Here is a 17,735-nt window from a genome sequence, read left to right as displayed (position 1 = left end):
ATTTTATGAATGTATGCAAAGTAAATCTCTGTGGGATGATGTACAATATTGGCTTTTGCCTGACACTCCAAACTTTGATTGATATTGTATATTGTTTTGGGGATGTTCAAAAAAAGAAGAAAAAAACGTAAACAATGTTTAAAACACAACGGGGATTTTTTATTTTAATCAACAAATGTAAATTTGTAAAAATAAAACCACCCTTCCACAAATAATTCAGCCATTTTCTCTCATGTCTGGGGACAAACATATACAACAATTACAACACAATCATCATATTACAAAAGAGAGTAATAAAGATAATTAACACAATTGATTTTAGAAACCCAATAAATGATTCATAGTCACATATTTTAGAATTGTATAAAAGACAACTGTTCAAATGATGTATAAAGTAAATAATAATATGCTTCCTGAAGTGGTCCAGAAGATTATTCAGGTGTGAACCAGTACATATGTATATCATATAAAGGTGCTAATCTATGGGATTATTAACAATTAGAAATAAAAATGTCACACTTCAATTTTTCAAACACCTATAAAAAACACTATTATGAATAAGTCTAAAATTGTATTAAGAATCTAAAAAACCCAAAACTAGTGAAGTTGGCACGTTGTGTAAATGGTAAATAAAAACAGAATACAATGATTTGCAAATCCTTTTCAATTTATATTCAATTGAATAGACTGCAAAGACAAGATAGTTAATGTTCGAACTGGGAAGCTTATTAACTTTTTTGCAAATAATCATGAACTTATAATTTAATGGCAGCAACACATTGCAAAACGGGGGCATTTTTACCACTGTGTTACATGGCCTTTCCTTTTAACAACACTCAGTAAATGTTTGGGAACTGAGGAGACCAATTTTTGAAGCTTTTCAGGTGGAATTCTTTCCCATTCTTGCTTGATGTACAGCTAAGTTGTTCAACAGTCTTTGGGTCTTTGTTGTGGTATTTTAGGCTTCATAATGCGCCACACATTTTTAATGGGAGACAGGTCTGGATTACAGGCAGGCCAGTCTGGTACCCGCACTCTTTTACTACGAAGTCACGCTGTTGTAACACGTGCAGAATGTGGCTTGGCATTGTCTTGCTGAAATAAGCAGGGGCGTACATGAAAATGACGTTGCTTGGATGGCAACATATGTTGCTCCAAAACCTGTATGTACCTTTCAGCATTAATGGTGCCTTCACAGATGTGTAAGTTACCCATGCCTTGGGCACTAACACCCCCCCATACTATTACAGATGCTGGCTTTTGAACCTTGCGCCTATAACAATCCGGATGGTTCTTTTCCTCTTTGGTCCATAGGACACAACGTCCACAGTTTCCAAAAACAATTTGGAATCTGGACTCGTCAGACCACAGAACACGTTTCCACTTTGCATCAGTCCATCTGAGAAGAGCTTGGGCCTTGCAAAGCCAGCAGCGTTTCTGGGTGTTAATAAATGGCTTTGCACGTACTCTGGTTAAAAAATCACTAATATAAAATAATCTATAAATGTAGAAGCATATTAAAAGATTGTTACACACACAACAATGTGACAAATGTTTTATGTGTTGATGTTGTTAAAAAGTTAAAATTAAGAGTTTTGACAGTTTATTTCAAATTCTGACGTTTCATTTGCTGCTGCTGTTCTCACCAGCACACTTGTGTTTCTTACACTGGTACTTATAAGAGAATCTTTCACCACAAACACTGCAACTCAACACTTTCTCTCCTGGGTGTGTTCTCATGTGTGTTCTAAGGGTTGATCGTTCACAAAAGCTTCTGTTGCAGATTGAACAGGAATGTGATTTTTCACCAGTGTGTGTTCTTGTGTGTTTTTTTAAATTTTGACTTTCTGTAAAACCTTTACCACAGACTAAACAGGAAAAAGGTTTTTCACCAGTGTGTGTTCTCATGTGTACTTTCAAATTGTTACTTTGTGCAAAACCTTTACTACAGATTGAACAGATAAAATGTTTTTCACCGGTGTGTAAAATTATGTGTTTTTTTAAACTCTGACTGTGTGTAAAACTTTTACCACATATTGAACAGGTAAAAGGTTTTTTTCCAGTGTGTATTGGCATGTGTTCGTTTAACACATTTTTTTTTATAAAACCTTTACCACAGACTGAACAGGAAAAAGGTTTTTCACCAGTGTGTGTTCTCATGTGCACTTTCAAATATTCATTCCTTGCAAAAGATGAGCCACAGGTTGAACAGGAAAAAGGTTTTTCACCAGTGTGTGTTCTCATGTGTACTTTCAAATTTTGACTTTGTGCAAAACTTTTACTACAGAGTGAACAGGTAAAAGGTTTTTCTCCTGTGTGTGTTCTCATGTGTCTTTTCAAATGTTCACCTTGGACAAAACTTGAATTACACACAGAACACTTAAGAAGGTTTTCCCCAGTGTGTCTTTTCAGGTGTTCTTTCAAACCTTGACTTCGTGCATACCTTGTATCACACACAGAACACGAAAAAGTTTTTTCTCTTTTATGTGTTCTTGTGTGCTCTTTCATATTTTCCCTCCTTGTAAAAGTTAAGCCACAGATTGAACAAGAAAAATGTTTTTCTCCAGTGTGTGTTCTCATGTGTGTTTTCAGACGACAATGGTATTTAAAGGTTTTGTCACAGTGAGAACATTTCAAGTGAGTGTTGTCAGTGTGACATGTCTTATCATCTTTAGAGTCTTCATCATCAGTGTCAGGAGAGTGTGACGTTGTGTCCTCACTATCTGATAGTGGAGCTAAGAGCTTGTCTGCTTGTGATCCTCCACAGTGGTCTCCATCAGCTTCTGTTGTCATGTGTTGTGTTGAGCTGCTGCTTGGAGGCTCCGCCTCTCTCTTCTCCTCACTTTCACCTTTGATCTCATCATCTTCACTCTTCACAGGGACACCAGTCACTGGGAACTCCACCAGTCCTTCACGATGATCTCCCTCCTGACTGATGCTGTGTTCCTCCTCTTCATCTTTAATGTGTGAGGTCAGTGACTCTTCCTCCTTCTTTTTACAGGGAAGGGTCTGTGTCAAAGAGGAAAATGAGACGCCAGAGGGTCCGTGGCACCTGGTCTTCCTCTTTGATGGATCCTCCTTCACCATCCTGAATCTACACTCCTGTTTTTCAGGCAGAAGTTGTTCTTCACAGACATCTGCAGGACACAAAATGATAAACATGCTTGAGAAATGTCCAGATTTGCTCAGTCACATGAGGCATTCAGTAAGCTTAAGAGTACATGTACTTAAAATAACAAGTTATTATATGAATTGTCCTGAAAACAAACACACTGCTCTTTACAACATTATTCACAGGAAAAGAAGACCACTTTTTACGAGGGGTGGGCAATAAGGCCTAAAATCTATATTGCGATAAATTCCCTTCCACTTAAGTGCAGCTGGGATAGGCTCCAGCGCCCCCTGTGACTTTAATGTCAGTTACTGCTGTATAAACTTGGAGAAAAGATCAGGTGTATTGTTGTCTCTTGTGGTCGAGTTCGCTCACTGCGAGTGCTGTGGGTTGAAAGTGTATTTCCTTTTGCTTCGTGGTTTCATTCATCTCGTCAAGCAATGTTTGTAAGTGTAACCGGGGATGTCCACTGGATGTGGAACGGCGGCCCCACGGCGAGAGACCTGTTTCGTTTTTTGTTTTCAAGTCAATGTGTCAGTTTCCATCGCCTGGCTTCTATATTTAGTGGTCGACACAACAAGGCGGTTCAATTACTGTAATATTATAAATGTTTATTTTTCATTCTCAGGGAGAAGCATGAAGGACACCCGCATTGAACCTGCAGTTGCTGTGTGCAAGCGGCTTCTCGTTCAGTTGGAACAGGAGGAGAGACCTGGCCACCGCACAGCAAGAGCTGACTCTCCTTGCACACCAGCTAATCAGTGAGTCTCCTACCAGGTGGGGATCCCGAGAGAAGACGATTGAGCGGGTGCTGGAGCAGGAACGAGCGTTTTCTCAAGTCTTAGCCGCAGACAAGAAAACCCGGCATCTCGTTCTCACCTGGGAGACCTGCAAGTCCTCGAGTCAGTGCACAAGGCTCTCAAACCCAGCCTGGAATTCACTGATGCTCTATCAGGTGAGAGTTACATCACAGTGTCCTATGTCAAGCCTGAGCTCCATCTCTTCAAGTCCAGCCTCTTGGCATATCAGGAGGATGACACTCCACTGACCCAGTATATCAAAGCCTCCATCCTGGATTATCTGAGCGAGAAGTTTTCCGATCCTTCCACTAACGCCTTGCTGGACATGACAGGCTTAGTGGATCCCAGGTTCAAGACAACCTACTGGACAGAAGGAAAGGTGGAGGACATCAAGAGCAGAGCCTTAGCTGAAATGGAGGCTATACTGTCCGAGTCTGACCAGGACACAGCTGAGTTGGCTGCTTCCCACCCTCAAAATGCATCAACAACATCACAGCCAACAGAACAACTAAGGAAGAAAACCCTTGGAAGCTTCTTTAAAGCAGCAGCAACATCATCCTCCAGCACACTATCACAGAGAGAGCGTATTGAAAAAGAGTTGTCTGCCTACTTACAGTCTGTTAAAGGCCTACTGAAATGATTTTTTTTTAAATTTAAACGGGGATAGCAGATCCATTCTATGTGTCATATTTGATCATTTTGCGATATTGCCATATTTTTGCTGAAAGGTTTTAGTAGGGAACATCGACGATAAAGTTTGCAACTTGGTCGCTGATAAAAAAAGCCTTGCCTGTACCGGAAGTGTCGTGACGTCACAGGTTGAAAGGTTCCTCACATTTCCCCATTGTTTACACCAGCAGCGAGAGCGATTCGGACCGAGAAAGCGACGATTACCCAATTAATTTGAGCCAGGATGAAAGATTCGTGGATGAGGAACGTGAGAGTGAAGGACTAGAGTGCAGTGCAGGACGTATCTTTTTTCGCTCTGACCGTAACTTGGGTACAAGCTGGCTCATTGGATTCCACACTCTCTCCTTTTTCTATTGTGGATCACAGATTTGTATTTTAAACCACCTCGGATACTATATCCTCTTGAAAATGAGAGTCGAGAACGCGAAATGGACATTCACAGTGACTTTTATCTCCACGACAATACATCGGCGAAGCACTTTAGCTACGGAGCTAACGTGATAGCATCGGGCTTAACTGCAGATAGAAACAAAAAAAATATACCCCTGACTGGAAGGAAAGACAGTAAATCAACAATACTATTAAACCATGGACCTGTAAATACACGGTTAATGCTTTCCAGCCTGGCGAAGCTTAACAATGCTGTTGCTAACGATGCCATTGAAGCTAACTTAGCAACGGGACCTCACAGAGCTATGCTAAAAGCATTAGCTATCCACCTACGCCAGCCAGCCCTCATCTGCTCATCAACACCCGTGCTCACCTGCGTTCGAGCGATCGACGGAGCGACGAAGGACTTCACCCGTTCATCCGTGCGGTCGGCGGCTAGCGTCGGATAGCGCGTCTGCTATCCAAGTCAAAGTCCTCCTGGTTGTGTTGCTGCAGCCAGCCGATAATACACCGATCCCACCTACAACTTTCTTCTTTGCAGTCTTCATTGTTCATTAAACAAATTGCAAAAGATTCACCAACACAGATGTCCAGAATACTGTGGGATTTTGCGATGAAAACCGAGCTTTTTGTATTGGATACAATGGTGTCCGAATACTTCCGTTTCAACGATTGACGTCACGCGCATACGTCATCATACATAGACGTTTTCAACCGGAAGTTTAGCGGGAAATTTAAAATTGCACTTTATAAGTTAACCCGGCCGTTTTGGCATGTGTTGCAATGTTAAGATTTCATCTATATAAACTATCAGACTGCGTAGTCGGTAGTAGTGGGTTTCAGTAGGCCTTTAATATTGACAGTGAAGCAAATCCCCTGCAGTGGTGGAACGACCATGAGGAAATCTTCTCAAACCTAAAAAATGTGGCAAAAAAGTATCTGTGTGTGCCTGCCACCAGTTCCCCATCGGAAAGGGTGTTTAGTACCATTGGGAATATAGTTTCATGCCACCGAGCATCTCTCAACCAGACACCGTTGATAGGCTTGTGTTTTTGGCACAAAACCTCTGAACAACCTGGTACTACTCACTGGTTGTTTTCACAAGCACAACACAGCATGCACAAAATGCAACTATATATTTTTTTAACTTCTTATTTGTGCCATATATTTCATACAGAAGAAACTAAGACTAAAGCTGTGAACTTTTCCATAAGTAACCTCATTGACCTTTTGTTGCCATTGTTTTATGTTCAGGCATTGTGGCCATACAAATAGGGTCCTCTTTTTTTAAATATCTTGTGTAACATCATGCACAAAAGTGCACGTTATTTGTTTGAAAATATTGCAGTGTTTGTTTGTTCTGTTCAAAAAGTGCACTTTAATTTAGCGTTGTTTATAAACGTCATCTTTGTGACATCATGCACAAAAGTGCACTAATTTGTTTCAAAATGTCTCGGACAATCTTGCACTTTGTTTTGAAATTACATAAATGTTTGTGCTAGTGTTTAATAAATACAGTTTTGGTAAATTGACTTAGTTGTGATTTCCCTCTCTGCATGAAAGTTTAAAAAGAGCATATATTAATACAGTATGAACAATAATGTTTTAATGTAGACACATAGAATCATCATAATGGTGTGATTATATGCATCAAGTGTTCATTCAAGGCTAAGGCAAAATATCGAGATATATATCATGTATCGTGACATGGCCTAAAAATATTGAGATATTAATAGCAGGCCATATCGCCAAGCCCTAGGTTTCACTATGTAAAGCGCTTTGAGTCACTAGAGAAAAGCGCTAAATAAATATACTTCACTTCACATAAAAAGGAACCTCAATTTTTCATATTTTGCCTATCAAGAACACAGGTTTTTTCTTTTTTATGCATTCTAAATAGTAAATAAATGTGATCAAAAGTCTGCTTACAATAGAGGCTATTAGAGTCGATATATTCTGCCTACAAAGAACTTAAAAAATATCCAAACACCTCCATTAAGGTTTTATGTACATGCAGTAGGTATATATTGGTAGGTTGGTAATGCATGGCATCCTGCCAGCTGCTATGCTGACAGTTATTTTAGTACCTGTCATTAAAGACGAGGCTGGTAAGGTAGGGACTATGGACAATTATCGACCTATCGCCCAAGCCAGCTTGCTATCTAAAGTGCTGGAAAGTGTGATAATATACAGAGTTGGGGATCTTATTTGCACAGCAGACAACCAATTTGGCTTTAAGAGCAAGTACAGCACTGACTTGTGTATTTATGCTTTCAAAGAAGCAGTAGGAAAATACAGACTGCAGGGCTATACAATGTTGGTAGGGTTTATTGATGCATCTAAAGCATTTGACAGAGTCAACCATCTCAAACTCTTCACCAATCTGAAGCATAGGGGTGTTCTAGGTATATTCTGGCATATTGGTACGACAGGCAGACAATGCAGGTAAAATGGGGGAGTAGTTTATCCTCTCCCTTTACAGTTGGCAATGGGGTACGGCAGGGTTGGCTTCTACCACCAGGCCTATTTAGCCTGTATATGGATGACCTGTCAAGGCAGTGGGAGAATGCAGAACAGAGTGCATCATGGGGAACACCTTAATCAACCACTTTACGTACGCTGATGATTTGGCCATTATATCTCCCAGTAGTGCAGGGTTCCACCAGCTTCTTAACTAACATATGCTTAGACTATGGAGTCAAGTTTGACAAAGAGTTTGGTAATGATATGTAGGACTAAGGAGGATCAACATCTTATCATCATCAATGATAAGATGGAGGATGATGCTGACATGCTTAGACTGCTGTATGTCCAAGCCAATATGCTGGTGAGCAAATGTCATTACTGCTCTGATGAAGCGAAGGTGTACTTGTTTACAGCTTACTGCACCCCTATGTACACAGCACCCCTCTGGGTGAGGTTCAAGAAAGAGAGTTTGCACAAACTCCAGGTTGCCTATGATGACTGTCTCAGAATCCTGCTCAGAAAGCCCAGGGGTAGTAGTGCCGGCAAGCTTTTTTGTGATTTAGGGATAAACACCTTCCACGCCACCCTGAGAAAACTGATGTTTAAGTTTATATGTAGACTGCAGGGGCCCGAGAATGGTTTTATTATACAGATAACTAATCCTAGGTGTAGTTCTGTTAGGTACCAATCCTATACATGGAAACACTGGTATCTGTGCCTCACAATACGAAGGTCCTGGGTTCGGGATCTTTCTGTGTGGAGTTTGCATGTTCTCCCCGTGACGGCGTGGGTTCCCACCGGGTACTCCGGCTTCCTCCCACCTCCTGGGGATAGGTTGATTGGCAACACTAAATGGGCCCTAGTGTGTGAATGTGAGTTTAAATGTTATCGGTCTATCTGTGTTGGCCCTGTGATGAGGTGGCGACTTGTCCAGGGTGTACCCCGCCTTCCGCCAGAATGCAGCTGAGATAGGCTCCAGCACCCCCCGCCACCCCTAAGGGACAAGCGGTAGAAAATGGATGGATGTTATCTGTGCCTTTTACTTAAAGGCCTACTGAAACCCATACTACCGACCACGCAGTCTGATAGTTTATATATCAATGATGAAATCTTAACATTGCAACACATGCCGATACGGCCGGGTTAACTTATAAAGTGCAATTTTAAATTTCCCGCTAAACTTCCGGTTGAAAACTCCTTTGGAGGATGACGTATGCGCGTGACGTAGCCAGTTTAACAGAGGTATGGCTCCCCCATTGAAGCCAATACGAAATAGCTCTGTTTTCATCTCTTTATTCCACAGTATTCTGGACATCTGTGTTGGTGAATCTGTTGCAATTTGTTCATTGCATTATGGAGAAAGAAGCTGAGCAAGCAAAGAAGAAAGTTGTCGGTGCGAAGCGGAGTATTTTGCGAGGGAAGTCAGCAACACAACACAGTCGGTGTTTCATTGTTTACATTCCCGAAAGATGCAGTCAAGATCGAAGAACTCGGACAACAGAGACTCTTACCAGAAGGACTTTGATTTGGATACACAGACGCGATACCGTGAGTATGCAGCTGCGCTTCCAAACATTTGATCGCTTGCTATAACTAGCTCGAGCTAGTAGCTAGGAGCTAGGAGCTGAATATCAGGTCCCACCCGCGCGCTTCCAAACATTTGATCGCTTGCCCGTACGTGCGTGTCACGTACGTAACTTTGGTTAAATATATAAGCTTTATGAACCTTGGGTTAGGTGAACGGTCCTTTGGGCTGAGTGAGTGTGAGTGTTGTGCAGGTGTTTGAATTGTATTGGCGGGTTATATAGACGGGATCCCGTCCATATAACCCGCTCGAGCTATAACTAGCTAGCATAACAAACACCTAGGTGTTTTTATGCGGGATTCATTTGTGGCATATTAATTATAAGCCTGGTTGTGTTGTGGCTAATAGAGTATATATATATGTCTTGTGTTTATTTACTGTTGTAGTCATTCCCAGCTGAATATCAGGTCACCCCCGGCTCTCACAGCATCTTCCCTATCTGAATCGCTTCCACTCCCCACTAGTCCTTCACTTGCACTTTCCTCATCCACAAATCTTTCAACCTCGCTCAAATTAATGGGGAAATCGTCGCTTTCTCGGTCCGAATCTCTCTCACTTCTGGCGTCGTTGTTCTATACTAAATCCTTTCAGCAAAAATATGGCAATATCGCAAAATGATCAAGTATGACACATAGAATAGATCTGCTATCCCCGTTTAAATAAAAACAATTCATTTCAGTAGGCCTTTAATGTGTAGAAGCATTTTAAAGTATACTTTTATTGCTGCTTATATTTATTTATTATATGTTTTTTTATGCACAAGCATCGATTTAAGTTTATTCTACAAATGGACTGTGTTAGGTAACTAATTTTTACAGGTAGTTAAATTCGACAGAACAACGAGAACCACGCGGTTGCAAGTAAATAAATGATAAATGGGTTATACTTGTATAGCGCTTTTCTACCTTCAAGGTACTCAAAGCGCTTTGACAGTATTTCCACATTCACCCATTCACACACTGAGCTGCCATGCAAGGCGCTAACCAGCACCCATCAGGAGCAAGGGTGAAGTGTCTTGCCCAAGGACACAACGGACGTGACTAGGATGGTAGGAGGTGGGGATTGAACCCCGGTAACCAGCAACCCTCTTGCTGGCACGGCCACTCTACCAACTTCACCACGCCGTCCCAGACGTACATCATCCTCACAAGACAACCAAACTTCTCATACACAATATATTTAAGAATAGAGTTAATAATCAAATATAAAGTTAGTAAACATGTGAGAATAAAAAGTAAACAAACCTGTTCTGTGTAACACAAATTGATGATGTTTCTTATAATAAACATCCAGGAGTTGATGTTGTCGCTCATTCGCCTCTTTTCTTTGCCAAAGTTCCTCTTCGTACTCTGCCATCGTTCTTTCACACAATCACAACACTTTACACTCACAAAAGTTCCCTACTTAGCGATGTTTAAATAACTTCCGCGTCTCTTTGTTGGCAGCTAACCAGCTAAGCTAACTAGCCAGCTAAACTAGCTGCAAGCTATCTTAAATGAAGCTAGCAAACAGGAGAAGTATCAAAGTGCGCTCAGAATAATGTATCCAGCTACAAACAATTATTAACCGTGTGTACTCTATTAAACAACATATATGTAAGAATACAGAAATATAATGCCCGCGTTTAGGCCTTCTCCGTCAGACGCCATCTTGCTTTATCACCCGATCGGTCCACGCATGCGCGTACTCTATGTCATTTCCGTCAACTTGTTTTGCCACAGTTACTTACCATGGTTCTTTTGTGTCATCTGTATTTCAATAACAATGCCATAATAAACGATTACATACAAAATTAACGTTGTTAAAAAATACGGTATTCATTATGAAACCGCACAGATCTGTACACAAACCTGAAAGATGTGTCCAGCAGCCTTAAAAGGAAAATAAATCGATTTTTGTATTATTTTTTAATAAGTTATTTATTTCAGAATTCTGAAAATGTAAAATTGTTTTATTTTTTAGGTTGCAGTAAGTGCCTTGTTTAAAAAATATATCAACATTTAAAAAATAAATTATGCGATGGGAGTTAGTGGCGCCCCCGTGCGTCATTCATTACAATGACAGAAGCGTAAAAGTGGTTGAAATTGTGGCGATACACCTTGTTCAAATTTCATATTCTTGTTCCCTTTTACTCCGAGGTAAGATATTGTTTTTTATACATACATTACTAAAACATACAAACAATTTCATTAAGATGGTGCCGCTGTAGTGGCTGCCGGTGGCAGGAGCTCTGTGCTCTAGTGTCATCCTTTTGTATTCCTGGTGTTTCCCTCTTGTGTTCATGTGGGGTTTTTTTGCCTTTTGGTTGGAGATCCTTTGGGACTGTGTGACAAGGGGTGGCACTTTCCTGACTTCTGCTGTGCTTTTTTGTGAACTTCTGGATCTGCCTACCGGGAGCCTTTTGGCCATGGAGACCAGCTGCTGGGTCTCTGTCACATCAGAGTCCGTTTGGAGAGACTGGAGGAGATGCAGATGAAGAGACAGGGCTGCGGAGCTGGTGCTGGGCGCCGGGACGGACAAGCTTCCCAGTAGGGCTGGGCGATATATCGATATACTCGATATATCGCGGGTTTGTCTCTGTGCGATATAGAAAATGACCACTCCTCTTGACAAAATTAGTGCAGTTCAGCTAAATTTGTTGGTCTTCTGACATGGTCTTGTTTCTTCAGCATTGTCCACACGTTTAAGTCAGGACTTTGGGAAGGCCATTCTAAAACCTTAATTCTAGCCTGATTTAGCCATTCCTTTACCACTTGACGTGTGTTTGGGGGTCATTGTCCTGTTGGAACACCCAACTGCGCCCAAGACCCAACCTCCGGGCTGATGATTATAGGTTGTCCTGAAGAATTTGGAGGTAAACCTCATTTTTCATTGTCCCATTTAAAGCACCAGTTCCATTGGCAGCAAAACAGGCCCAGAGCATAATAGTACCACCACGCTTGACGGTAGCCGTTTTGTTCCTGGGATTAAAGGCCTCACCGTCTTTCAAACCTATTGCTGGGTATTGTGACCAACAGCTCCATTTTTGTTTCTTCTGACATTACTTGGACAAAGATAAGACCTTTCATCTGACCACAGAACTTTCATCCAGAAGGTCTTATCTTTTTCCAAGGTATGTACCATATGTATTAAAGAAGACATGCATTATACAATATTAAAAGTAACACAAGAACTAGAAATAGTAGGGGTAGAAATATGGAATAATAAAGAAAGGTACAAAGTGCTTAACGTCTATAATCCATGCAAGAAATGACCAATACATCAAGTAGAAACAATAGTGGAGCACTGGAGTGGCAAAATCATTTGGCGTGGTGACTTTAATGCACAAAGCACAGTGTGGGGTGAAAGGATGACTGGAATGGGGAAACATTGCAAGCATTTTTGGAGGAAAAATAATTGGTGTGTGTGAATGATGGGTGGGGAACAAGGTTAGATGTAGTTACGGGTAAAGAAACAGCAATAGATTTAACCCTAGTGTCACAAGGGTTAGCAGGAAAGGTGGAGTGGGAAGTAAATAAAGACAGCACTATAGGAAGTGATCACTACCCAAATTTCATTCACATAAACATAAACCAAAGGACAGAAAGCACTAAGAAAGAAGGAAGATGGAAGTATAGTCTTGGTGACTGGGGACAATTTAGGGAAATTACAGACATGACATTGAAGGAAGTGGATATAAATCAAGATATTGAACAACGTAATACAAATATTACAAAGTGCATAATAGAAGCAGCCAAACAGAGCATACCAAGGAGTAGAATAGGGAAAAGAAGGAAGATGGTGGACACAAGCGTGCACAGACGCAATAAAAGAACGGAGTAGAGCATTTAGAATATTGAGAAGAACACATAATTATCAAAATATGATCCAGTATAAAAGGCACCAAGCTAAAGTAAGGTACGTTATTAAAAAGGCTATTGGAGAACATTTAGTGAATGACTAAATAGAACTACTCCTTTAGGCCAAGTGTGGGGAATGATCAAGAACATGTCAGGGATCAGAAGTCAACATAAATACCATGTGATGAAAGATGGCACACAGTGTGTGGTAGAAAATAAAGAAAAACAGAACTTTTAGTAAAAACATTTGTTAAAGTGCACAGTAATGATCATTTGAGAAATGTAGAAAAAGAAAAGAGAGAAGAAACAAGTAGTTTAAATATTGGGGAAATGATGGGAGATAACGATAATGGCTTTAGCAACACTATAGATATGACATTTTCTTTCAATGAAATGGTTCCAATATTGAAAAAGGTTAAAACTACGACACCAGGAAAAGACCAGGTGAGTTACCAGATGATCAAAAACGTAGGTAGCATCGGCAAAGAAGTGGTCTTGAAATGATATAATAGGATATATAAAGAAGGAAAATGAGCAGCTGAGTGGAAAGAAGCTGTAATAATTCCAATATGCAAACCAGGGAAAGACCCGAAAGAGGCAGGTAATTATAGGCCCATAGCATTGACCTCACATTTGGGCAAAGTAATGGAAAAAATGATCGATGAAAGGCTAGTATATTATTTAGGGTCAAAAGAAATAATAAAAAACTACCAAAGTGGATTTCACAAAGCAATAAACACAAGCGAGCAGCAGTGCAGCTGGAAGAGGAAATTAGAAAAGGACAAATAAAGAAAGAAAGTATAATTGCAGTATTTTTTGACGTAGAGAAAGCTTATGATATGTTGTGGAAACAGGGGTTGCTGATAAAACTAAATAAAATTGGGATATGAGGGAACATGTATAGATGGATGAAAGACTTCTTAACAAGTAGAACAATATTAGTAAAAATAGGGAATGAATATAGTAGAGAATATGAAGTGGAAAATGGGACCCCCCCAAGGGAGTATAATAAGTCCAGTACTATTTTCAATAATGATGAATGAAGTGTTTAGTGAAGTGGAAGAGTTAGTGGAGGTGGCACTGTTTGTGATGATGGAGTGATGTGGAAGAGAGATAGAAATACACATCATAGTGAAAAGAAGATTAAAAAAGCTGTAAATAAAGTTGAAGAATGGGGAACAGCTTGGAGTTTAAGATTCTCTGTTGGAAAGACTTAAGTCATGAATTTTACAAAGAGGAAAGTACAAAACAAGCTCCAAATTAAACTCTATGGAGAAAATATAGAAGAGGTACAAATTTAAAATTTTTAGGAATATGGTTTGATAAATATATGAACTGGTCAACCCACATCAGCAAAATAGTGGAGAAAAGTAAAAAGGTGTTAAATATAATGAGGGCTTTGAGAGGTAAATATTGGGGGGCTGATAGGCAGACATTGAAAGTAATACTGTATATATCACTTTAATTCCATCTGTTATTGATTATGGATGCATCATTTACCAATCTGCTTCAAAAACATTACTCGGGAAAATAGACAGGATCCAGTCACAGGCACTAAGGTTATGTTGTGGAACTACTAAATCAACCCAGTGGCAGCATTACAAGTAGAAATTAATGGAAAACATTTAGACATGAGAAAAGATCAACTGTCAGCAGTTTATTGGGCAAACTTAAAAGGGTCCAAGCAAAGACATCCAACTCACCAAGTGCTACTAAACTGCCAAGAAAAAGAGAAGAAAAAAATTAATAGTTTCGGGTGGATAATAGGAGACATATGTGAAAAAGCTCAAATTGACAATATTAAAGTTAGCCCTACAGTACCAATCCCTGCAATACCACCGTGGATGTATGACAACCCAAAGGTAAACATGCAATTATTAAATTATATACATTTAAATAGTTACCAGGTAGTTACCAGACAGTTACCAATCAATCAAAAAGTAGAACAATGGATTGAGGAAACGTTTTTAGACAACTTCGTAATATATACAGATGCATCAAAAAGTATAAATAATAAGGTAGGAGCAGCAGCTGTTATCCCACAAGGAAACATAGTATTAAATAAAAGAATCAGTGATAAGTTATCTGTTTTTACGGGGGAATTGGTCGCAATTTATATGGCAGTTAACTGGATAGAGGAAAATAAAGCAAGGAAAGCAGTCATGTGCTCGGACTCCAGCAGTGCATTGATGAGCATAAAAAACATAGCATCAGAAACAAGACAAGATTTAGTTTATGAAATAGTTCAGGCAATCTGCAGAGTAAATAAAGCAGGAAGTGTGGTAACATTTCTCTGGTACCTGCTCATGTAGGAGTTGTGGGCAATGAGTTAGCAGATAGGTACGCAAAACAAGCAAGAACTAAAACAGAAGTAAACATGGAGATGAACCACAGTAAAGAAGAAGTGAAGAACATCATTAAGATAGAACACAATAAAAAGTGGCAGGATAATTGGAATAAGAAAAGAAAAGGTAGAGAGTATTACAAAGTCCAGAGGAGAGTATGTGTAATGAGAGGAGGAATAGAAATAGGAAGGAAGAAGACATTATTACTAGAATGAGATTAGGAAATACATATCTAAATAGTTCATTGACATTGATAGGAAACATAATACAGGACTGTGTGACTGTTGTCATCAGATAGAAAATGTAGGACATGTTTTAATACATTGTAGGAAATACAATAGAGATAGGGAAATACTGGGTAATAAGTTAGCGAAAGACAAGTTTAGGTTAGTAGTGAAAGATATTTTAGGATTGCACTCAGAACACATAGGTTATAAAATATTATATACATATTTAAAAAAGACTGGATTAAATAAAAGAATATAGAGTAGGGATCCACCTCCGTCCACACTCCATTTCAGTAGGTGGCGCTAATGCACACCACAAGGTTGCTTGTCAACCGCCATTAAACCAAAGAAGAAGAAGAAGAAGAAGAAGGCTTTGTCATGCCAAATTTCTCCCCCCCCCTACAAAAACCTCCCCCCCCATTTACTTCCGTGGTCATGTTTCCTCTTACGTCATTGACAGCGATCGATAGCACTTCGGCTTTGACTGCCCGTCGCTGGAAGGATACTTCGTCTTTGACAGCTGCTAGAATCTGAAGAAATCGATTATTGTTTTTTTTTTGTACAGGCGTGAAACAGGACAGTCGCGTGCCGGTTAAAGACCCCCGGCAACTTTGTGACTTTATTGGACGCAGCCCCAGAAACCAACTTGGAAGTGGTCCATTGAAAGGTTGATAGCACGACCTCCTGTACTGTAGAATGTAGTATGGACCATAGGACAGGACGAAGACCTCCTGTACTGTAGAATGTAGTATGGACCATAGGACAGGACAAAGAAGTCCCGTTAAGAAGCTGTGGAGGCCTAAGATGCTCTACTAGTCTGCTGGAAATCCAAAGAAGACGAAGCAGTAAAAAGCAAAATGGCGTTTGACAGAGAAGGCCTAAACGTGGCCACTGGCCATTATTGTTTCTGTATTTGTATTTAGTGCATACATGTACGCATATATGTCGTGTAGTAGATGAAACATTGTTAGTAATTGTTTGTATCCGGATACATTAGTCTGAGCGCACTTTATCGCGTCTTGTGCTAGCTTAGCTTGCTAGTTAGCTTAGCTTGTTAGCTGCTAACAAAGAGACGCGGACGTTATCAACACATCGCTAAGTAGAGATCAAATGTGAGTGTAAAGTGTTGTGATTGTGTGAAAATGTGCGAAAGAACGATAGCAAAGTATGAGGAGGAACTTTGTCCAACAAAAGAGGAGAAGGAGCGACAACATCAACTACTGGACGCTGTTTTCAAAAAACATCAAGTTGTGTTACACAGAACAGGTTTGTTTACTTCTTACTCTCACATCTTAACTAACTTTATATTTCATTATTAACACTTTTCTTCAATAGGAAGATGCTTTGTCTTGTGGGGATGATGCAATGCTTTAATTTAGATTATTTATGAAAACGAGACAGTTTGAGGTTGATGTTCCTCTCAGTTTGTAACAATGTGTGATTGATTGATTGATTGAAATAGTTATGATAAGTTTGCATAGGAAAGGGTACAGTTTCATCACGGTACACATTCACTGCTACAAGAAAGCCTGTGATGGTTTCAGTTGAAATATTTTTTTGAAACTCACAAAGAACACAGTACTATGTAGAAAGTAGACAAAAATACTGCAAGAAAGTCAAAGAAAATAAATTAAAAGTAAAAGGCTTTGTATATTCCCAGTTATGAGTAGCCGCAACCTGTAATGTCTTTTCAAAGCAACTTTGAAGGAAGTAAGGGATTTTTGATAGGGAGTTCCACATTTTGGTGGTATAGCAGGCAAACTAATTGGAACCTTTTTTGGAGTGAAATCTTCATTGAATGTGATTTGTACAACTACCTCTGGTGTTATGGTGAATATATTTTGAAGAATCTAGACAGGTACATGAGTATTTTAGTTGTGTCGTTTATCTTGTACACCAGACCAACTGCAAGAAGACAATACAATTTCATAAAAAAAATAACTACACATGGTTAAAAAAGCCAGAATTAGCCAGAAGGCTAGTTTTCATCTGTAGTCCCCTGGCCATGATGTAAAAAAAGGCAGTCAAATTACAATTTCAAAGAAAAGGAAAAGATTTTTTTAAAAAAGCACACAATACATATACAATATAATAGAAAATAAAATACAACATAACATTTATCATCAAAACAGGCTCATTTTTTAGTGCTGGCAGCTGTAGGCGTTGATAAGCCACATTTTCAATTTGTTTGTGAAGGCCTTGTAAGTTGTGACCACTAGTAACTGACATTAAATTCGCAGGGGGCGCTGGGGCCTATCCCAGCTGCACTCAGGTGAAAGGG

At 39.8% G+C, this 17,735-nt stretch overlaps 1 protein-coding gene across 2 annotated transcripts; it reads right to left on the bottom strand.

Annotated features, from left to right (window-relative positions):
* Positions 1-135: 135 nt before the first annotated feature.
* On the bottom strand, positions 136-10,888 carry LOC133664570 (gastrula zinc finger protein XlCGF57.1-like). Of its 2 annotated transcripts, none has more exons than XM_062069293.1 (2): positions 10,773-10,888; positions 136-3,137 (listed from the first exon to the last, which is right to left on the bottom strand). In XM_062069293.1, exons 1-2 carry the CDS (start codon positions 10,789-10,791, stop codon positions 1,624-1,626), a joined length of 1,533 nt encoding a protein of 510 aa, XP_061925277.1. In that variant the 5' UTR covers positions 10,792-10,888; the 3' UTR covers positions 136-1,623. The 2 variants fall into 2 exon arrangements, with proteins under 2 accessions (XP_061925277.1, XP_061925276.1); XM_062069292.1 differs by lacking the exon at positions 10,773-10,888 and adding an exon at positions 10,288-10,730.
* Positions 10,889-17,735: the final 6,847 nt, after the last annotated feature.

The sequence above is a fragment of the Entelurus aequoreus genome, linkage group LG14 (genome assembly GCF_033978785.1).
Source record: "Entelurus aequoreus isolate RoL-2023_Sb linkage group LG14, RoL_Eaeq_v1.1, whole genome shotgun sequence".
Classification (NCBI taxonomy): Eukaryota; Metazoa; Chordata; class Actinopteri; order Syngnathiformes; family Syngnathidae; genus Entelurus; species Entelurus aequoreus.
The sequence above is the reverse complement of the archived record's forward strand: the minus strand, read 5'-3'. Positions and strand labels throughout refer to the sequence as shown.

Coding starts and splice junctions, on each gene's coding strand:
- LOC133664570 (XM_062069292.1), bottom strand. CDS start 10,399: ATGGCAGAGTACGAAGAGGAACTTTGGCAAAGAAAAGAGGCGAATGAG. Junction 3,138..10,287: donor ATTTGTGTTACACAGAACAG/GTTTGTTTACTT, acceptor TGTGTCCTGCAG/ATGTCTGTGAAGAACAACTT.